The 23,382-nt window shown below is 35.9% G+C and overlaps 2 protein-coding genes across 3 annotated transcripts in view; one reads left to right on the top strand and one right to left on the bottom strand.

The window, feature by feature from the left end:
* The window catches only part of LOC100115677 (relaxin receptor 1), a 276,876-nt gene that overhangs the window by 182,581 nt on the left and 70,913 nt on the right, over positions 1–23,382 (bottom strand). The window contains exon 1 of one of the 2 annotated variants that reach the window (XM_032597904.1): positions 4,606–4,702. The exons of the other annotated variant lie outside the window; for it this stretch is intronic. The gene's annotated coding sequence lies outside the window, so the exon portion shown is untranslated. Of the gene's footprint in view, positions 1–4,605; positions 4,703–23,382 lie in introns of those variants that run through there. 2 annotated transcript variants of the gene reach the window in all.
* Positions 2,998–5,868, top strand: LOC116416761. Its single transcript, XM_031926318.1, has 8 exons — positions 2,998–3,087; positions 3,163–3,399; positions 4,179–4,356; positions 4,424–4,504; positions 4,614–4,885; positions 4,966–5,096; positions 5,193–5,383; positions 5,479–5,868. The coding sequence occupies exons 1-7, from the start codon at positions 2,998–3,000 to the stop codon at positions 5,332–5,334; spliced, it is 1,131 nt and encodes a 376-aa protein (XP_031782178.1). The 3' UTR covers positions 5,335–5,383; positions 5,479–5,868.

The raw sequence follows: 23,382 nt of genomic DNA, 5'->3' as shown, positions 1-23,382 counted from the left end.
TTTTCGGTGTTTAGTGTTGGTAATGGTTCGTTATACCTATGCTTTTGTTTATCTGTTTTACGAATAAAAAATAACTTGTAATTTGGTAAATTCTGTATATTATTTAGATTAAATGCATAAATTAAAAATATTAAAATGATTATAAAGATTGTAAACTTTTTTTAAGTAAATATGTGTCTGCAGGATTGAGGATGGTATTAGGTGGAGTCTTAGGGGAGGAGGACTGGTATCTAAGACTCCCGTGGTTATATGGCTCTAGGCGATGATTCCACGGTTTTTTATTAAATTATTATATAAAAAATTCAAACTGTTAACAATAGATAATTTCTAACTTGATATATATCCAAATCAATAGTATAATTTTATTTACTAAATGAAACTATTGTTCATAGTAGCCTTTATTTTATATCAATATATCATGTCATATAATTAAGTAAAATAATTGGCGAATTTTTTAAATAATAATTTAAGAAAAACAAAAAAAAAATCAACGCGCCTGAAACACATTGTATATCCATATTATAATGTGCTTCTGACAGTACCTCTTGGGTGGTGTGGAAATCTGTCGTTATTATCTTCTCAATTTAAACTTTAACCCATCGTTATACCATTTTTCCAATAATAATAACGAAATTTTGTCGATCTTCTTAATTTGATTATAACACATCATTATACCATTATTAAAAAAATGGAACTTTTTAAATCTTTTTGACTAAGTTTTATAATAATCATTTTAATATTAATAAAATTGATTTAAGAGGGGCCAACGGAGGGGATGCGGAGGGGCTTGCGGAGGGGGTTTGGAGGGGCTAGTGAAGGGGCCAGCGGAGGGGGTGCGGAGGGGCCAGCGGAGGGGGCCCGGAGGGGCGCGGAGGGGCGCGGAGGGGTTATTGACATAAATTTACACATGCATCTATATAATATAGGAAGATATATATACTTAGAAAAACAATATTCACTCGAAACGTCCTATCGAGTGGCGCGGTAGCGGTACGAAGGCGAGTTTGAGAAGCAGACGAAGCCGCGGCGCCCGTGACAAATCAAAATCCCTGCATTCATACCAAAACTGCAGGTGTACAAAGTATCCTCCTTGAATCTGAGCCTAAAAGAACCGTTTGTACACTTGGAATCCTACGGAGAGTGAACAAATTCACAAAACATTGCACCGAGTGCCACAATGGGCCAGCAGGGATAATTTAGGTTTTAGCACAGTAAAATTGAAGGTATTCCTACTAGATATTACTAGAAAAAATTTCAAATGAATAACTCTAATTTTGTCATTTTACTCATGATTCTTTTTTTGCAGGATTTAAAAGTGTTATGTCCCCTTAATGATTTTTATTTAAGGGGCTGTTGGAGGAGCAGCCGAACGGTGCCGCCGCAACGTTCAAGTAGCGCTGCGGTCAGGTGGCAAAATCCTAATTGAACAACAAATACAACAGAACCGCGTACTTAAAAAAAAATTGATCTTTACCGCCCTTCCTTTTATCCTAAAGTAATAGTAACTCGTGCAAAACATCGTATTAAGTACATCTTTTCGACCTAGTATTGTAATTACGTTACAGCAACAGAGCAGCCGAACTAGCGGCCATCTTGAATTTATATACAGTCACTATGCCTTGGTAGGTCATATCGTAATTCTAATACTACGTCGAAAATATGCACTTAAGGGGACCTAACCACCTTAAACCATTTTTTTGAAGACATCTGAATGGGCTAAAATGTATGTAACATAAGGTTTTCGAGTGCGCTGATTACGAATCTGTCATCAAATTTGCAAAAAAATTTGTTTAAACAACCTATATAAATAATGTATAGCAAAATTAATAATTTTTCAAGTCAAATACTTTTTGCACGCTAACAGCTCGTTGTTCCTCGTATCTATAGTTATACTTACCTATGTATAAGGCCCGTTTGGGACGTTACAGGCAACAAAGAACAGGGAACAAATACAGATACAGGAACATATACAAGAAGCAGGGAGTAAGAGAGAAAGAGACCAAACTATTATGGGGTCGCGTCGCAAAAGTGGACTGCTTTTTCCGACGAAGATCGCCAGATCCGCTTGGCGGAACGGACGAGACCTAGCGACGAGACCTAGCGAGTGCCACCTGTTGGTGGCTGATTGTACTATAAGCGAATTAGTGATTGTACATACCTACCGACGACATATAGATATATGTTTGTTTGTATTACTTTTGTTAATTGTTGATATCTAAAAATAAAGTGTATACTTCAAAATAAACCAGATTACACAAATGATACTAAAATTTATATACCCTCTTACGTTCAGTCTTATGTTCAATTTTTGTGATAAATTAATATCATTTTTTTATTATTAAAGCTATTTAAGTATAATAATTTTTCTATATACCATTTATGGTAAATATCTTATGAAGCAGTATATCTGTTACTCTGATTTACGAATATTTGGAATAAGATAAAAAAAATAATATCAAAACTTAATTATTTAAAAGTTGGTTTCTAATAATTATTCAATTAAATTATACCCATCTAGTTACGCCCACCTGAGTGATGAACATGTATGCTACTTCCAGGGATTACTAACTATTGTCACCGTGGCGAAGCGGTTATGATGCTAGATTCTTATCTTTTGTCCGCACGTTCAAATCCTAGTCTCGTCAATTTTTTTTTCTGTATTTCAATATGTTTCCTGTATCTAAACGAAATGTTGAGCAGCTCGCTCGTTCGAGAGGTCCGGGAATTTCGCGACTCCAGATCAGCGTTAGTGGAGTATACAGCCAAACATTGCAACTCCGATCAAAAACATTAGACTGTGTTTTTTTCTCACAGTAATACAGTAGGTCTGCAATAGTGCAGTCGACTATCAGTTCAGACGTGAGTGCGTTAAAGGAAGAGTACATGGTTATATTAATGTGCAATACATGAGTGCTTAATATTTTACGTTACTAGACCCGATAATTGCATTACTATTGTTACGGAGTGGTGGTGGGTTACGTCCGTGACACTATAAAAATGTCGTGTTTTATAAGTGGATGTAAATCAAAAATAAAAAAAAAGGACAACGACAGTGAACTGCGTATAGCTATGTTTAGGACCACATCAGTAAGGATTTTGTGCAGACTTTCTATGCATCGATAAGTATCTATATAATGATTAAGTAATATATTTGTTTTATAGGATGAAATTTTTCGTTTATGGCAAAAAGCTATTCCAAACGGCAATTCGTTGCGAAAGCACCATCGCATTTCTGAACTTCATTTTAAAAAAGATGAAGTCGAGAAAGAATTCATCCACGTTCTTCCCGATGGCAGTAGATATACATTGCCAAAGGATAAATGTTCCCTAAAAAAAGGTTCGGTGCCGTCTATTTTTCCATTAATTGAGAAAGAAACCAATGCAGAAGATCGACAACCAGTATGCTGTGCTGTAGTCTCTGTAGAAGTTAATTATTTACCGAAAGCAATTGGTGCATGCAGTATGTGGTTTTATATAAATATTAATAATAATTATTGTATAGTAGTTTGCGAACAGGTGAACAAATATTTATTTGTATATGCTTCCACACCGTATATCAAAAAGTACAGTATATTATCGGTTTATAGAAAGAAGCACAGTTGAAAAGTTTTTATTAAAGATAGCACATTTAAACGTGGTAAACCATCAGAGCAAAATATTTTCGCGAAGATCACTGCAACCTGCTTGCAGTTACTAGCAGAATTTGCAATCCAGCGTTGAAAAGTTGCACAATTCAGATCCTAAAAAAATGTATGTGTAACCACCGCGAGTTTTAATCCGAGATATGTTTTTAAAAAGTGGCAAACCACATCCAGAATTTGAAATGGACTGCAGTATGTGATTTAAAAAATATGTCGAGTATCGGAGAAAATAGCTTACCCCAAAAATTTGAATGAAACAAAAAAAAATGAATTCGAGCCAGTAGTCGATGAAAATGCATAAATTACTTTTTCACGGAATTTCCGCGAGTTATGCTAGTCTTTGCTGCAAATTCGTGAGACGTGCTACGTTTTGTGTAGCATTTTTTAAATATGCCACTTTCTGTGGGACATTCTCAATCAATAGTGCTCCTCTTTACTTGAAAATGTTAACTAATCTATAGATATTACGCGGAGTAACAATGTGTATCATAATAATTACTGTGTTAATTAATATATGTTAGCTGCTTCGTCAACTAGTCCGCTGTTACCTTCAGGAATAGTAACCAAGAGGTCGAAGTTTTTGAAAATGCCGGAAAAGTAAGAAATGAAATAGTTAACAAAGCTGCAGAAAATACGGAATATTTACGAAGTATTAGCCAAGAGAATGTAGTCCTTGAAAATAACGGAAATTCACGAAGTTATGAGATTACACTAGGTATATCCATTTCTGAATGTATCCTTATTTCATTAAAATCATTATGAAAACACATTATAATTTTTAGACAAAACGTTTAAAAGACAATGTTTAGACGAAACTGCAATTGAGCCTGCGAAAGAATTAACGTATAGCGCTGAAATAAATTGTGAGTATTGTTCAAAGTTGCCTCAAAATGCATTTATATTTTTCTTATACAAAAAAAAATATTTGTTCATCGACAATAATTACAACAATAATATATTTTACCTCAACAGTTACACCAACAATTGCGGATAGTTGTCGGCAACATGGTACACTGTACGATCTTGCTGGTACTTTGCGTGAATCGGAACCTCCTGCGGCGAATGCACAGTTTCAAACAATCTGTAATGATCTCATCAAAAATCCTCAAGCAATTCCGTTACCTGCAACGTGGATTCCACAGGTAATAAGTACTGGACTGCCATGCATAATGTGCGCAGAATGGAAAAAACAATACAGTGGAATATATAAACGTATCATCCTTTTTCCGGATATGAGTGTAAAAGTAATGAGTCATAAAATTATTGAGTAGGTATAGTCTAAAAATAATATTACAATAACATTAATTTATGTTTCTTTGAACAGATTTACATCGAAGAATATCTTATTTCTATCGCCCAAATCAACAAAGTGGAAGATGTCGATGATATTAATGAATTGATATCCTTTGTTGCTCAGGCAGTGTTTCCTTGCCAGAAAATTGGCGGCATAAAGAAGTATAATATTTTTTTATGTTACTATAATTATTTACCTTGCATTTTTTTTAATATCTGTGAAAAATCTATTACTAATATTCGTATCTCAATTTTCAGAGCACCGACTTGCCCTGGGTATATTGTAACGAAGATTTCTGCACCTGGTCCAAAATTAAGTACATGTACGGATTGCACAATTCTACGACAGAATCGAAAGAAGATACTTACTGCTACTGATCAGATTATTATAAAATTATAAAAGATTATTAGATAATTATAAAAGAAACAAAAATAGAATGATAAAAAAGGTATGTTTTTGCGTTGAGTACAAGTTATTAATTTAACAGGATGAATAATCAACTATATAACTTTATTATGGCACTTATAATTCTATGAATTTCAGATTGCTGATCTGAAAGATAAAGTGCAAAGTCTGAAAAGTAAATGCGCTATGGCAGATGGGAAAGCAGTACAAAAAGCTTGTGAGACGTTACCCGAAGGTCAACGGACTGCCGTGCAAGCATGTCTTAACGCATCAAAAGTAAAAGATAAAAGAGGTATTAGGTATACAAACCAGAGTGCCTTCTATTAAGAATTAAGAGTCGAAAAACGTACAATCATTTACGCAATCATAATATATTATCTTTACAAACATTAAATCGCTACACGAGAGTAATAAAACGTTCTTATGGTTTCGATGCAAAAACTTTGGGTGTTTTGAAGACAAAAGTCGAGTCCATGGATCAATCAGATGTACATGGCAAGTGTTAATAAAAAATTGATATAATTGTAATTATCTTTAATTGAATAAATAATAACGAAAGGTGCGCAATATTTACAGACTGCGTTAATAAAATAACGAAAAGTAGGTAGTAATTCTCTTTGCTCCATGCATTGAATTCCGTAATATATGCAATGCATTTACTTGTTAAAATTATATTTTAATCACTGCATGCGTGAATATATAATGAAACCTCTGTGCTTAGGCTCTAACAGAGTAACAGTTTCAATGTCTTTACGATCGTTATCGGCGGCTATAATTATTTGCTGCTTTTTATGTATTTAAAGTCGCTAATTCGAAATACTTCATGATGAAATTAACGTGCGCCCTCTTTATCACGAAATCAACGTACTACTCTTTATCACGAACGAATATAAATTCAAGGAAAGTTTACGAGGAAGCTTGGCTATAATTATTTAACATTACTTTTTCTTATATTGTGTTTGACTCTGTCGATCTTCCTAATTAGGCAGTATTACTTGAGCCAATAAGTACAGCCGACCCAGGGATGTACGATCATACAAGTCTTATATATCGTTCTACTACCCCTACTTACGGAAAATATTTATTGTCATATTAATCGGAAATGACAGAAAAATGTTCATTCAGTTATTTGGCGGGCCTGAAGGTTTTGTGTCCCCTATAATATGTTTGTAACTTGAGCGAACGATATTGGTCCCCGAGTGAGTGGTGTCAAGTTAAAGGCCCGCAATCCGAACCAAAATTTATAATCAAAGGCAGAATTTAAATTTTACGCACGCAAAACGTTAACCGTTGTCAGGCTTTTACTTATACTATGACGAAAAAAACGATTTATTCTTTATTGTGTATTTTACTGCTTAACGCGACGATTGTTATGAAAAAATTCCTTCCGTTCATTTATCGTAGACATGCAGAATTATATCTATATATGTATGTATATACACACACACACGCATATTAATATCTTTACAAAAAGATAAAACATCGTTCTCTTGTATAAGAGATATTTTTCCTTTATAATTTTACCTTTATAACATATATTTCAAAATATTTCAACTGATTTATTATATCAATAGGTGTTTTACTAGTCGATGAAATGAAGCTGTCGAAAAGCGTTTCTTTCAATCGGTAAAATTTACAAATGGAGGGTTTCACTGATCTTGGCATATACACACCTGAACATCAGAAGGGACAAAAAGGTGACCACGCGCTTGTAATCATGTTCCAACCCTTCAAAGGGAAATGGGTGCAAGCACTAAGTTGCTTTCTCAGTAAAGGTAGTGCGAACGGCACAGTTTTACATCATATAATGATGGAGGCCATCATCTTAGCTGAGAAAGCCGGCTTAAAAGTCGATGCAATTGCCAATGATAGTGCATCGTGGAACCGTACGATGTGGGATTTGTTTGGTGTTACGGAAGATTGCGTCAGTATAGAGCACATCGTTGATCCAGAACGCAGATTATGGTTTTTTCGGACTTTCCACATCTAATAAAGTGTCTGCGCAATTTCTTTTCGAAGCAAGAAAAATATGCTAACGTTTGGGTAAATATATATGAGTGAGTAAATAAAGAATGTTATTGAACCATCTGATTTACTTTCTTTTAGACACCCGATGGACATGTTTCCTTAAAACATTGGTACGCTCTCCTAGCTATTGAAAATCCCAAAGCATATAATTTAAAAGTAAATTATCATTTAAGGGAAGAGCATATTAATCCGCAATACTACCAAATGAATGTTGCTCTAGCGTTTCAGGTAAAGAAAACATTTTATAACATTTTAATTTGATGGGCAATTTAAAAAAAATTTATAATTATGCTACGCTATTTACAATTAAATTATAATACTAAGTTTTCACAACTATTTTATGTACCCGCACAGTTCTTTAGAGTTGCTAATAGTATGCAAATCTTTCAAGATAAACATCCGGATCTTACAGATTGTGAGGGATCTATTAAGTTTTGTAGAAGGATTAAGTCACTTATTACCGCCATGAATAGCAGAACGCCTTTAAATAGCTTAAAGCCAGGCAACGAAATGTGGCTAGTGATTATTATTATTTTTACGTCTTTTATGTCATTTCACTATCAACGCTGCAAGCAATGAATAGTTGAGTTGCAATTTAGTCATATATATATATATATCAACTCGTTGGCTTTTAAGCGGTGTCATATCCGAGTTTCCGAAATATTTATTTATTAATAAATCCTTTTTCAAAATCATATAATATATCGAAGTACATTTCCAAAATAATAAATACGTAATATTTATATTACTATCAAATATATTATGCAATATTGATTGTAATCTACTAACCTATTAATTTATGTTTTTTCAGAGTATTGAATCCTTTTTGGTATATCTAAAAGAATGGGAAGCGCAAGCAAAATCTCGAAATTTTGAATTTATAACTGATTCGACATTTTATGGTTTGAAAGTATCCTTGAAAGCGGCTTTAGAGCTTTGTACATTTCTTGTTGAAAAGTGCGATTTCAAATACGTCATGACATCTAGGTTTAATCAGGATAACTTGGAGATATATATAAATTTGCATCAGTTCATTTTTTTGATAGTATACTCTTCTGATTTCTACGAATACGAACATAGAAATAATTGTTTTTTTAACAGGCTCACTCATTCACTGTATGTGCCTATTAAATAACACGTTATTTCTTGTTTCAGACACACCAATCAACTTTAATTCATAAACCATTTTTTAATTCTTGAACCTTACTTTTATTAAACTATGAGATTTTTTTAGAGATTTTTTGGCTTGATGCGCAACTGCTGCGGATCGAACGATCATCCCGACTCAACATTATTTATACAGATGTATAAACTTGTGTCGACATATTCCCTAATCAAACCACCCAAAGGTTCTAATGTTTCTGGTGCTGAGATCGTGGATGTATTGCTCAGCATAAAAGACGTTAAAAATGTGGATGATCGTCAGGAGCAGTAGGATGCGCAAATCGACACTATTTTAGATAAGGGCGTGCACGCCGAAACCCTATCTGACGCTGTAAAATTGATGGAAGAGCACGACTACTTCCAGTGTTCTACATCAGACTATGTGTTAGCGTACGTAGCAGGCTTCGTAGTACGAAAAGCTACGAGGTTTGCGAAATATACATCGAGCGACGGAAAGCCTTTAGTTTGTAAGGATTGTTTAACGTCGTTGGAACGATCAAAAAATTACGAGGAATCAGAAATATACAAATTGATATGCATGCGAACTAAGGGCTTTCTGAACGAACCTTCGATACAACTTTTTAATTTAATAAGTTTATTGGAGCAAGCGAGATTAAATGTATTAAATACGCGTTCTATAAACGCAGATACAATACTCCATATAACGAAAGCTTTGGACGAGCTTGCTCCAATTCCGTTCGTCGGTTGTGACGTACATAAAATATCATTTACACACCGGATAATTAGTTTTTTTCTTACTACCAGAATGTTTTTTACAGCCAAACAAGAAAATAAAAATGACTGTATAGAGAAGGAAAGAACGAGAGAAAAACGAAAGCTAAGCAAATTGGCATACGCTCCAGACAATACTACAGAGTTGCAATTGCAAAACACGAATGCAACAAAAAACTCTAAAAGAAAGCGTAATCTTTCAAAGACTCGCAAACCAAAAAAAGGAAAACCGCCGCGCAATGAGTGAATGTATAAGAGCTATATTTCTTGTACATAAATCATAACGACAATATCTGTATGCATATATTAATATATAAGCCATAAATTACTTAAAGAATTATTAAGGTTCTTCATCATATATTGAGATGTATTATATCAAACCATCATATTATAAAGTAGCCTTAATGTAGAATGTTTTAATTATAATAAGTACACGATGTAATAGATGAAACAAATTTGATATATATTAATGAAGTTGAAAAAAAAAATATATATATATGTATATATACATATATTTATATCGGTTAAAAATAATGTAACAGTCAAATAAAAATCATTTACTCCAATTCAATTCGAAAAATAATGCATTCTATGTATACTCATCTTAAGTGATTTATGCACTTCTAAATAGTTGATAACACAGCCCCACAATAAAACAAATTGTAAGTCCCAAAAACTTGACCACGGTACTTATATGTTTTTGGGATCGCTGAATCCGAATCCAGGGTCATTTTAACCCCATCAGATCTTAAGTCAAGGTTAAATAGGGGTCAAATTATCAAAATACATTAAGAAAAGACTAAACCATGGTATCTTGGGGTTTTTGGGGTCGCTGAATGCGAATCCGGGGTCAGTTTAACCCCATCAGAACTTTCTCAAGGTCAGTTGAAGGTCAAATTATCGAAATACATGAAAAATACACTAAAACCATGGTATCTTGGGATTTTTGGGGTCACTGAATCCGAATCCGGGCATATTACAACCCTATCAGGTCATGGTCAAGGTCAGTTGAAGGTCAAATCATAAAGATTCATAAAAAGTAAAATCAAACCATGACATTTAGGGGTTTTTGGGGTCGCTGAATCCGAATCCAGGGTCATTATAGTCCCATAAGGTTATATTTATGGTCAGTTGAAGGTTAGTTCAAGGTCATGGACGTAAAGAGAGTGAAAAAAATAGTTATAAACTGAAACAATGCAAAAGGTAATGTAAACCATAAAGCAAAGAACAATATATATGCAAGTACAATCGTATCCTTTAAAACTATATCATAGTTTGCTGCTCCTTCATTTACTTTAAATTTGTTAGAAGTATATGCAATTCAATAAAATACCCGTAAAAATATGAAGCCCATTACTCTTTTTTATGGTAACGAACTATTTTATTGTCAAATGATCTACGAAGTGGATTACGCTTCCGCTTCTCCGATGTTGATGGTAGATTTCTTTTTAACGACCAACAGTAATCTGCTAACATATTTACGTCCCATCTTCCTTGGTACCTGCGCTCCATTTCCTTGATATCTTGGAGAAATCTCTCTCCCTGCTCATCGCTGTAATCACCTAGGTTTTCTGGAAACTCATCAACATGCGAATATAAAAAGTGTAATATTTTATTGAAATTTTTAACTTTCACTAAAAAAATACAAAAATTTGGGCTTTAAGAAGCTATAACTTTATACGCTTTCAGTATTTTACAAAATCCCACACTCACTCCGTAGAGAGATGTCTAATGAACAGAACAAGCCTTGGTTTGGTACAATTCATTGATCCGTTTAGTCTGAATCCTGCGGTATTAAATAATTACAATACCATGTTTTTACGATTGTACGATTCCTTTGATTTTGACTATACGTATATGTGCTGCGTGTAAATTAGCTAAAATTGCTTGTCTCAGCGAGGGTGGCACTATAACTCTGTGCTCCAGTATCAGGCAGTTAGAAGCTAAGCTGTAGTTCAGTTCCGGTGCTTTGTAGCTTAAATGTGCAAGAGTTTTACCCGACTCAAGAAGTTAAACGATTTTTCCGAGTTGAGGATCCTTGCGTGTTTCTCTGGCTATGTGTTCAGCCCGAACTGGTAGCTGTTATATGGCACAACATATACTGATCGAATTCATCGAAGCCTGGTATTTGTTCCTTTTCTTCGACCGAGATTTTGTTGATGTTGTCCTTTGTAGTTGGCAGAGGTGCACGTGAAAGGTAATCAGCTTCTCTGGATGCAGAATTTGTGTCAGTGGCTTATGGTCCGTTATCAGCGTGAATGAACGAGCGTATAAGAAGTAAAAGAATTTTTGAATGCCAAATATGATATCTAGAGCCTCCTTGTCTATCTGAGGGTAGCGTTGCTCTGTTGCAGATATTATCCTGCTTGCGTATGCTATAAGCCGTTCAGCACCATTGCTCCATCGGTGGGATAAAACTGCACCGAGCCCTGACTTGCTCGCACCCGTGGCTAATAGTAGCAGAAATGACGGATCGTATGGCATGAAGACTTTCGGCGAAATCAGCGTCTTCTTAATGTCTACGTATGCTTGGTGGTGTCCACTTGAACGGTTCAAAAAAGAGCATATCTCGGAGACGTCAAGCTCTTGTAGCCAAACCCGGAATAAATAAGTTGTAGTATATAGCTTTTCCGAGAAACAATTCCAGATCCTCTGGTGTTGTAGGCTTAGGAGCATCACGAATGGCTTCAATGTGCTTATTTGACTTATGCACTCCATGTGCGTCGATCTTGTGCCCCAGAAATTCAACAGCTGTTGCGGCGAAAACACATTTTTCGCGGTTAAGTCGTAGGCCATGCTCCTTGAATCGTAACAGGACTGATTCAAGAGCCAGGTGTGAATTCTCGACTGTGTTTGCAAAAACAAGTATGTCGTCAAAAAAATTTAAAACATTTGGAATGTCTTTTATAACGGTTTCCATTCGACGTTGCTAGATTACCGGTATATTGGCGACTCCGTAGACAGCACGCGTTAGCCGGTGGGTTAGTCCGTGGGTCGGTGTGTTCAGCGTCAGCGCATGACTGAATTCATCATCGATCACGAGGTGTGTATATGCATCGACCACATCTAGATGATGGAAAACCTTCGCTCCTTTCAGCTTCATAAACAATTGCTCTGGTTTGGGAATTGGGTGTTCGTCGATAATCATGCACTCGTTCAGCGTTGGCTTGTAGTTCACTGTTACACGCAGCTCTTCATTCTTCTTTGCAACGATGTGTGTGGTTAAAGCATATTCTGAGAATTCGACTCTTTCGTAGTGGCCCGATGCAATTTCGCTCACAATACCGCACGGCGCTCTGGAATCCAACTCCATCTCAATGGTTTTACCCTCAATGTGCATGGGAAGCAGTATTTTTCTGCATGCTTGCACTGTGTTTACTTCTTCCAACTTGTGAAAATACGTGACGGTATCTATAGAATCAGCTGGTTGCTCTATGATGAACTGATCTTGATTTACAGCACTTGGTTTTTTGTCCGATCTACAGACTTTCGCGATATCGCCTTTTTTCTTGCAGGCATGACATTCGGCCTCTCGAAACGGACATTGTTTTCGGTTATGCTGCGCTCCGCAGCCATTACAATCGCTGTACGCCTTACTACGATCGTCTCGCTTCTGCGATGCATTGCAGACGCCGATCTGTTGCGTGAGAAATTCTTATTTTACTTTGTTTGAACTGGCACCGACAGGAATCTATTCCGGGCTTTTCACGAAATCTGTTGTGTGACGCGTAGCTTCTAAGGAGTGCGCTACTTCGTATGCTGCCTGGAACGGGTCAGATTTTTTCGCGATGATTTCGTTACATATTTCGCGATCACTTAGGCCATGTAGCATCTGTTCGATGAACATTCTGTCTAAGAATGTCCCATACTCGCAATGCGCTGCCTTGCCTCAAGCGTAGAGCAAAGCTCACAATTGTCTCTCCGTGTTGCTGTTTGATCAGCGGGAATTTGAGGCTTTCAGCATATTTATTTTTAGCGCTGTCGAAGTGATGATGATGATCTACGAGCGGCTTGCGAATTTCTTGATATGTCAGAGTTTTTGGCACTTTCGGCGACATAAGAAACTTCAACGCGTTGTTCAGCTCCGTCCTCATGTGCACACGGGTAATTAGCATGCTCGGTGGCGGGAATTTTACTTAACTGCAATGCCCAGTCAAAATAAGTAATCTTCGACCGTTGTTTCGTCGGAAGAGCGAAATTCGTGGAAAGAAAATGGCAGTGGCTTGGGTTGTGCACTAGTTGCCCCGTTAGCCCTCGTAGCTCCAGCGATTGTGCCTATGGATGCTTTTAATGCATTTGTAAGCATATCCGACATCGCCTTGTTCAGCTCCGGTGAGATGTCTTTTACTTCTTCTCCCATGATGAAACTTTTCCAACTGGCTGTGACTCGTTGAACGTAGCGCTTGACCGCTGCTTCTCTGTCTTTTCTCACAAATGTGAAGAATTACTGCACTCTGACTTCTTGACTCAGCATGAGTTTTAACACTTCTGATACCAATGTTGAGTCTTATTTAATGATCTTTATTTAACACTAATAAAATTACAATAAAGAGTCGTAGGTTTGGAGGAGACGAGTGCACGCTGGCTTGTTCCGACGCCATCTGATATAACATGATGTTAGTTACAAAAAAAAAAAAACGGCGCGACGCAATACAAGTGGCGACTCTATTACGGCGCGCAAAATGAATCATTATTCTTATACACAACACTAGCATTTTCCAATTCGAACTTTAAACCGTGATAAGCCACGTGTAACCCTGTGTTACTCGACCAACTATAATGGGCAGTTTGAGGTCCGAGAAGTTGGCACCCAGAATTATAAATTTTAACTTTATAATAATTTAGTTTTTTTAAATCGTCTGCGCATTAAAAATTATAAAGAAAACCTTAGTAACTTTTGTTTACGCGTATTCGCGTTTTCTAGAAATATCGAAATCAAAATTGGGTGCTACACGCCAGCACCCAAAAATAAAATCCGCTTTTCGCTCATAAAAGCCAGAATACAATATATTTATTTATCCCTATCGACTGCGCGTCTCCCGCGGAGATGACACCCGAAAAGTTTATTCAAATAACTTATCTCTGTAAATAAATAAATAATATTTTTCTGTTTTTGTTTCCCGGGCGCTGAATGACGTTGTTGCGATTCAACGTTTGGCCATTTTTCTAGAGTACGTTTGCGAAGAGTGTGCCTGAGTGGGTATGATTGCTTTAGCACATCTGAGCAAGATAATCAATTAATTAGTGACTTGTAATTTTCTTTTCTTCTGCAGAGTAAATCTGTGTATTGTTGCTTTAGCATACTGATCTTTTCACTCACGTACCTTGGAGACCATCGCCGTCGCCATATTCGTGTTCAGCGACCTCGAAAACCCCCGAGTAACAAGTTTCGAGTCACTATGTTACAATTTTCCGCAAAATTCTCGGAGACGACGTTCATACGGTCTACCCTGGGCACCAGATACCTCGGATGTCGTTGACGTTGCCATATTCGTGTTCAGCGACCCCAAAAACCCCTTAGTAGCAAAAATGGGCTCATTTCCATCAATATTTACCGAGTTGTAAATTTGTTTAGTGTCTCCTCCGGAATATTATTTATGAAATAATGCAATTTCTAAAAAGTAATTAATCACACTAGGTCACAAAATTGTCTGATGCTCTGACGAATCAAATGCAAATAACCGCATTACGATCCGTCTTACTGATGGAAACGGATCTTTTCCATGCACGTGTTAAGAAAAATGCCTTTCTTATTAGTGTAAGCCATTACCAGAATGGTATATTTCAAAATATACTATTGTTTAAGGTGTAGGATTATTTTTCTGTAGGGTTTGTACAATGTCTTCGTCGGGAGAATCTGAACTGTACTACTCTTCGCCGCGAGAATCTGAACTGTACTACTTTTCGCCGTGAGAATCTGAACTGTACTTCTTCGCCGCCAAAATCTGAACTGTACTACTCTTCGAAGCAAAATCTGAACTGTACTACTCTTCGCCGCAAAAATCTGAACTGTACTATTCTTCGAAGCAAAATCTGAACTGTACTACTCTTCGAAGCAAAATCTGAACTGTACTACTCTTCGCCGCAAAAATCTGAACTGTACTACTCTTCGCGGCGAATATGAATTGTACTACTCTAAAGTAAAAACCTTGGCCAGAATAAGACTAATAAAAGTAGTGAAATCTATAAATACAAAAATGTCAAGTAAATGTTCTTTTTTTGCTATACGCGATAAGATCAAAAATTAAAATTGAAACCAGCTTTTCCAAAAAATATCTAAATGCGTATAGCAAAAAAAGATCATTTACTTGACATTTTTATATTTATAATTTCACTACTTTTATTAGTCTTTTTCTTGACAAGGTTTTTACTTTTGAAAAAAGTTTTTTTATGGTGATATTATATTTTGTGTCTTATCATATCTGAAAGAATTTAAGAATTGAAAAACCTTGACAGTAGTTAAGCTATGCGGGTACCAGCTCATGCGGGTAGCAGGCCGAGACCTTACTCTCGACTCACCGCCGCACTTTTCAGACGCTCGCATATTAAGTGTACTTCTCAGTTTTCGAAACATCTTCCCTCTCCATGTGAACGTTAGTGAGATAGTAGAGTTTCATGATTTTGACATTTTGCAGAGCGCAGGTAGACTTGTAGGCTCCATTGTGATTGGTGCATACAGTCACGATTTTCGGCAAATCTTCCGAGGGATATCCGTAATCGCAGATATCAGTGGCGGTGAGATCGAAACGTTCTAGACATCGTCGGCGTAGTTCTCCTCTGATGAAGATCTTGATGGCGTCACGACGAGCTTCCCGGAGCAGCTTGCCGATCTCGGTGTAGGCTATGTTGCCCGATGACCAGGATAGCCCGTGATAGCTGCGCTCTACCACTCATTTTCCTTCCTATACTTTTCCGTGAGTCTTCTGCAGGGAAACGGTTCTCGAAACAGCAGGACTAGAGGCTCGCTCTCGTCCGTGAGCGAGACAATGCCAGCTCCTTGAGAACGAAATCGTTTCCAGGCAGCTTGAAGCCTTGCATATCCACAGTGTACTCCATTACACGAGCTTCTTCACGTCTCCGCTGACAGGACTATACTGAACGATACGATCATGCAGGATGATACAGTAGGCCGAAGTGTTGGCGGGGAAATTATCACGCGACTCGAATTCCAAACGAACGTCGACAGGCGCGCTCTTCAACGTTTCGCTCTGCTTGGAGCAGTCGATAACGAAGAGAGGTATGTGCGTGATAAAGTCCGCCTTCTTCAGCAGCGGCTTGGGATTCTTGTTGTAGTAGTCGTTCTGGAAATTTGCGTACATATCGTACAGTACGCTATACTGATTTCGATTGATATCGAGATTCAAATTTCCATAGGGATAGTACTGGGAATTGAGGAAGAGTTTGACGTTGCTGAGATTGGAGTGATCGAAGCGATTGGCGTTCGCAGTTCTCAGACTCTTTCGATTAGTCTGCAGACCGAGAACGACGAATCGCGGCTTCTCCAGCTGATTCGACGTTTTCACCGTCCACACGTGCTTCGTGGAGACGGGAAAGAGCGGATACTCGTACAACTCCCAGCTGCGAAAACTCATGCTGATCGGTTTGTTCTTCTCCACGGACTGCAGCAGACGAATTTTCAGCACGTTCGTCGCGACAACGTAGGGCATGAGCCACTCGATTTTCAATAGTCCAATATTGATGTCCTCTTGTCCAGCCGCGTTTCTGCCAGCAGTCTGCGTCACGGCGTTCAGATCGCTTCGCGATCTCGTCAGTATGAGCTCGTGCTTGACGTTGACCACAATTTTGCGATAGTCCTCGGCAAAGCCGAGTATCATACTGAGCGGTATGTTGATATCGAAATAGCCGGCATTGTTGGTCACTTGAAACGTCTCCTCGACGTCTAACCAGCCGGCATTTTCAAGCATCGAGCTCTGTTGGGATTGAAAGAAATCCAATCTTTCATGAGCGTGCTAAGACCGACATTTGTAGATCTGTCGATTTCCACGTCATTTATTTCGTATCGAATCTCCTCGAACATGTGGCATATCGCGTTGTTGACCAATCGCGTGCGCTCCACGGCGCTACCGTCGGCTTTCGTCAGTTTGCCGTGAATGTGCAGCGAGCTGCACGATGGAAGAACGTATAAGTCTTGATGCTGAATGGCTATGCGTATCACGTCGCTGTTGTTGTATCCAGATGGCGTGTAAGGCTGATGAGCGTGTAACCCGTAATGAGCTACAGACTCAGCGAAGGCCACCGGCGTACAGTGGGCGGAAACGATCAAAACTACGCCCGAGGCAGTAAATCTAATCCAAATGAAATGATTTTTTTTAAATACTTGTAATTATGTCTGCTTTCTTGTAGCACTGCGGAAATTCACTTTTTAGGGGTAGAAACCACCCCTATCAAACCCTAAGCAGGCTAAACCACCAGATTCTGAGTAAAACGAGTTCGATCAACTACATATTTATAAAGAAATATATATTTTATACACAGATAGGCTAGCCTACCTCAACCCCGATACACCTTATTCCCACATACCTTTACAACCTCATAAACTACCCCTAACAACCCCCAAGCAGGCTAACACATCTTATTAAGTAACTATTAAACACATCATCTATTTACTTTTCTGTAAATAAATTGAGATTTCAACTACAGATAGGCTAACCCACCTTAACCCTCATATACTTCGTTTCCACATACCCTTGCAACCCTAATATTCTACCCCTACCAACCCCTAAGTAGGCTAACATGCGTAGCTCTGGATATAGCGAGTTTAATCAACTCTTTTCTGTAAGAAAATTCAACGACAGATAGTCTTACCTACCTTAACCCTTATCTTTGTCATCCCCACATACTTTTACAACCCTTATAAACCATCCCTACCAACCCCTAAGTAGGCTTACACACCTAGCTCTGGGTAGAAGAAGTTTAATCAACTACTTTTTATAAGAAAATGTAATGAGATTTCAACTACAGATAGGCTAACCCACCTTAACCCTCATATACTTCGTTTCCACATACCCTTGCAACCCTAATATTCTACCCCTACCAACCCCTAAGTAGGCTAAACGATCAGACTCTGGATAAAGCGAGTTCAATCAACTGCTTATCTTATAATGAAATAAATAGTTTATCCACAGATAGTCTAGCCTACCATAACTCCGATACATCTCATCCCCACATACCCTTAAAATTTGTATAAACCACCCCTAAGAACCTCCAAGCAGACTAACACACCTAGCTCTGGATGAAGTGAGTTTAATCTACTGCTTTTTTATAAGTAAAAAAATTTTTTATTTCTCAATAATCCAATCCACCTTTATCATAAACTACTTTATCATACACACTTTTTTACATACACAGGCATTTAAAGAAATTGTATATAGTAACAATTGTAAAGAAAACTCAAAAATTATGTAAGAATGATTATAAAAATTTGCAAAATTACATTGGTAACTTGTAAAATGTAAATCTAAACTTAAATGAAGTATTTCAAAAAAGTAGTTCGTTTAGCCATATGTTTAATTCCATTATGTTTTCCAAAGTGCACCGCTTAGAGGCGAACTACATCACACTTCTTCTTTTATTGTTTTTTTCTTTTCTTTTTTTATTCATTTATTTATTTTTTTTTTTATTTATCAACAATTTTTGTGTTTTTTTTTTCATTTCTAAGTTTTATAAATAGATAAAAAGAGAATGATAGTTTTACTGCTTTATAAGTCACAAATTTGAAATTAAAAGTTCTTGCGCTTGTTTAGTTAAAGGTTTAATTTTTATCTCATCTTTAATTCTAATTGAACTAATGACCACATCTGATAATATCATAAGGTAGTGCATTACATCTTCGTTACTTGCTTTTCGGTTCACCATTCGGCTGTTTTCTAGCCGAATTCTCCTAAAGATATTGTTATTGCCTTCTTGCGGTTCTTCACTTAGCCAACCAAATGGGATTTCGAAACAACTTATTATGTCACTACCATGCATTAGTAGCTTATGCACTGACGGAGGCATTTTGTACCATCCATACAATGATATACACATTTAGTATGTTTCTTCACAATAGTTTTTTACTGCTGCGCAGTCGATCATCATGTTACATGAAATAGCCTGTAAAATATTATGAAATCTACTGATTAAATTTTCATCAACTCCTATATACCCAGCTACAACCTTTGCATTTTCAAAAAATGTTCTGACAACATTACCTGCGTTTGTTGTTCATGCTCCTTGTTTTACGACATCGACAGTCAGTGATAATTTGCTTTTTAATAATTTCTGTATATGCTTTTTTTCTATCTTCTTTCAAACTTTTGTGTTCTTGAGATAATGCTTGAGGTTTTTTAAAGTCAGAACTGTATGCAATTTTTAAAAGGTATTCCATGGAACGTATCTTACAGTGCAATCTTGATAGCCCTAGTTGATAAAATTCTTCTAAACATGGTTGACTTTTTACGTAATTAAAGTCATGTATAAATTTTTGACCTACTCCGCAAATGTTGCAGGAATTTGTTGCTCTTTGTCCTGTTAAAGAATTACAAACTTTACCATCAATCATAGTGCATTTAATGTCATAAGCTACTTTAAATGACAAATCATCGATTTTAATAGAACTTTCTCGCACTTTTTTTAATTCACTTGTATAATAATCATATAGGCTTTTTACGTATTCATCAGTATCTTTTCTAAATTCAAATTTGACTGTCCGATACGTATGAACCGCATTAGGTGTACTATTAGTCCAAATAACTATCTTTAGCTTTTAACTGAAGTGGTGAAAACGAAACTATGAAAACGGTTGCATCACTGCTCGATTGCATTGGAACTTCTAGTTGAGCTTCCTCTACGTCATCACTTGAAGTATTATCGTCACAGTTGCTATTAGATAGGTCAATATCATCATCGTCACTCATACACATAGAACTTTCATGTGTCCATTTTTGTCTTGTTGTTTGCTGCCCGGAAGCACCATCCATTCCCCATTTTCCAATTAGTAATAATGTCTCATTTTCAATTCCTTCCAATAAGGTACGATCAATCTGTATTAGTATTCTCTTTACTGTATGAACTAGTAAAGAAATGAAGTCTACTTCAGCGCCAGAGTCATTTACTTCTATACCATCAGGATAACAAAGTCTTTTTGCTTCGTTAATACTATCATAGGGCATTAATATTTTACTTCAACAAACCCTTTCAAGATGAACGTTTAAATGTTGATATTTATTTTTAGAAAGTCTAGTATCTGCATACATAGCTAATGTTAGATTGTTAGTGTTCTTATGACTCCCAATCTCAGTTTCTGAAATTTGTGCAATCTTTCTTTTAAGCGCTTTGGCAAATTCTTCAGCACTAGACAATAAAGAAATATCAGAAATACGTCTTCTTTTCGTAACATCAGATGCTTCCTTATAAGACTTTCGCGTAAGGCCTCCATTATGCTTGATACTATCATCCGGCTGCTTTGATTCTGTTTCAGCTGCTGCAGAACTTCTTCCAAGGCTTGTTCTATTAAAAGTTATCGTAAAATTTTGTTTTAAATACTGACTGTACTTACTAACAAAAGCATCTTTTTTGCGAAAAACATTTTGCCATTGTTTTTTAAAGTTGGGTAAAAATGTTTTTATTATTTTTTGTCTGATTAGTTGCAATTGTTCTTCAGAAAATGAATTTTTAGATTTTATACTAGTCATCAGAATTTCTTCTTCACTTGTATTATTGTTGATTTTTCTATTAAACAGTAAGTTACATAGTTCTTCATTTTTTATGGAAAAACTCATGATTAGTAGGTATCGATATCAATATGGTATTAAATAAAGAAATTTATATCAATGAATACAAATAAAAAATAGCTAATTGGTGAATGTAAATTATTGATTAGAGATTGCAAAAAACATAAGAGACATAAATAAAGTTGGTAGGATGTAAAAATATAAAAAGAAATGCACTGCTATAATGAAAAGTACGAAAATTAACTAAAGAATGATTCATGTAATTTAAATATCAACACAAAATTGTGAAGGGACCAAACCTACATGTTGTCCCAATTGCAAATTCAGTAATGACAATTACGGTAAAAAATATAGTACAAATCATATAGCAACAGATAGTGAAATATGCGAAATCTTAAAATCGAAAATAAGATTACACACAAGCTCAACTGATTATAATATCAAACCCTACTTACCGAGATACCTCGGTAAGGTAGACTACATAGGAATATATCAACGAACAAACAGAGTCACAAGTAACTTAAGATCATCAACTATAGGAGGCAGCACATACTCTATCTTATCAGAAACGAGGTCAAGAATGGGAAGCGCAAGTGCAATCTCAGCATCATAATGGAGCAAGAATTGAATCTGAATGATTCAAGTTTAAGTGATATACATTCTCTGAATAGCAAGCTAAAAAAGAATGATAATATCATTTTAAGTGTCAACTTAAGAAGCTTAAATGCAAATTTTGAAAATCTGGAATGCTTGATTGAAAGTGTGGCTATGAAACTGTGTGTTATTGTATGCATGGAAACATGGTGTCTGGAGACACCTCAACTCTTTAAACTGCCGGGTTACAAATTGTACTACAACAATAGTAAAATAAATAAATCTGACGGAGTAGTTATTTACATACAGGAAAATTTAAAAGATATTACAGAAACCTTGGCGTTTGAAGACTTGAGGGTTCTCAGCTCTACGATAAAACTAAATAAAGAAAATATTGTATTATCAGCTATTTATAGATCTCATGATTTGCCTAAGTCAGATTTAGTATTAAATCTTAAAAATGTTCTAAATACATATAATTTTGGGAAAAATAACATGGTAATTGGGGATTTCAACATTGATATACTGGATAATAATATCTTAAGCCAGGAATTCTTAGAGAATTCACCAGACCAACAGTTAATCATCCAACTGAAGGAACGTGCATAGATAATGTCAAAAATAGTACAATACAAACTCAGTTTTATAAAATCACAAGCACTTTTACGGATCATTATCCATTATTTGTAATTTTTCCAGAAGGACTAGCTAAAGTAGAAAAAAATGTTAATGATAAGAGAATTAATTACAAAAAATTATGCACTTACGCTTCTACTACTGATTGGATAAATGTTATAGACACGAATGATCCCAACAAAGCTACAAACAATATTATACAAAACATAAATAAGTGCATTGCTATTGCAATGTGCAAAAGTAAGAATAGTAATAAAGAACTAAAACCAAGGAAAAATTGGATTACAAATGCCATTATAGTATCTTGTCGTAAAAAAGAAAAATTATATAATGAATGGAAAAATGATCCGGAAAATAAGCAACGAAAGAATGAATACATTAAGTACAATAAGTCTCTAGGCAAAATAATTAAAAATGTTAATATTAAATATGAACCAAACACTTTCTTGTTGAGTAAGAATAATCCTCGAAAATTATGGAAATTAATAAATGATAAATTAGGCAAAAGGGAAAGAAAAGTAACGAAATAGAATATATAATGGATGATTCTAACAATAAAATTGATAATTTAGAGCAAATTACAAATAAGATGGATGAATTCTTCTGTGAAATTGGGCCAAAATTAAGTGATAAAATTAAAGTACCAACGGATACAAATACTCCAAAGATTCCATTTAATGATAAGTCGATATTCTTAAGACAAACAAACAGTATGGAAATTAAAAACATAATTACTAAATTTAAAGAAAAAGCGGGTGGAGTTGATGGAATTGGCATTAAGACACTAAAAATATTATCAAACTATATTAGCGAACCTTTGGCTCTAATCTTTAATTTATGTATAGAAAAATCAATTTGGCCTGATGCATTGAAAACAGCTGAAGTTATACCGATTTATAAAAATGGCTCCAAGCACACAGCAAACAATTATAGACCAATTTCACTAATTTCGAATATTGCCAAAATCTTTGAAAAAATCATTCATAGGCGTGTATACGATTTTATAACGAAACACAATATTATATCTGATAATCAATTTGATTTCATGAAAAATAAAAGTACAAAAGACGCATTAAATTACTTAACTAATATTATATACAGCAAGTTAGATAAAAGCAAGCCACTAATAGTCACTTTCCTAGATCTAGCCAAGGCG

This window comes from Nasonia vitripennis, chromosome 3 (assembly GCF_009193385.2).
Source record: "Nasonia vitripennis strain AsymCx chromosome 3, Nvit_psr_1.1, whole genome shotgun sequence".
Classification (NCBI taxonomy): domain Eukaryota; kingdom Metazoa; phylum Arthropoda; class Insecta; order Hymenoptera; family Pteromalidae; genus Nasonia; species Nasonia vitripennis.
Note: the sequence above shows the minus strand (reverse complement) of the source record. Positions and strands in the feature narration are given on the sequence as shown.

Bases quoted from the DNA above. Each gene is read 5' to 3' on its own strand.
- LOC116416761 (XM_031926318.1), top strand. From the start codon at position 2,998: ATGTCGTGTTTTATAAGTGGATGTAAATCAAAAATAAAAAAAAAGGAC. The intron at 4,357-4,423 runs GTATATCCATTT...TATAATTTTTAG, and splicing joins AAGTTATGAGATTACACTAG to ACAAAACGTTTAAAAGACAA. The intron at 5,097-5,192 runs GTATAATATTTT...CTCAATTTTCAG, and splicing joins AAAATTGGCGGCATAAAGAA to AGCACCGACTTGCCCTGGGT.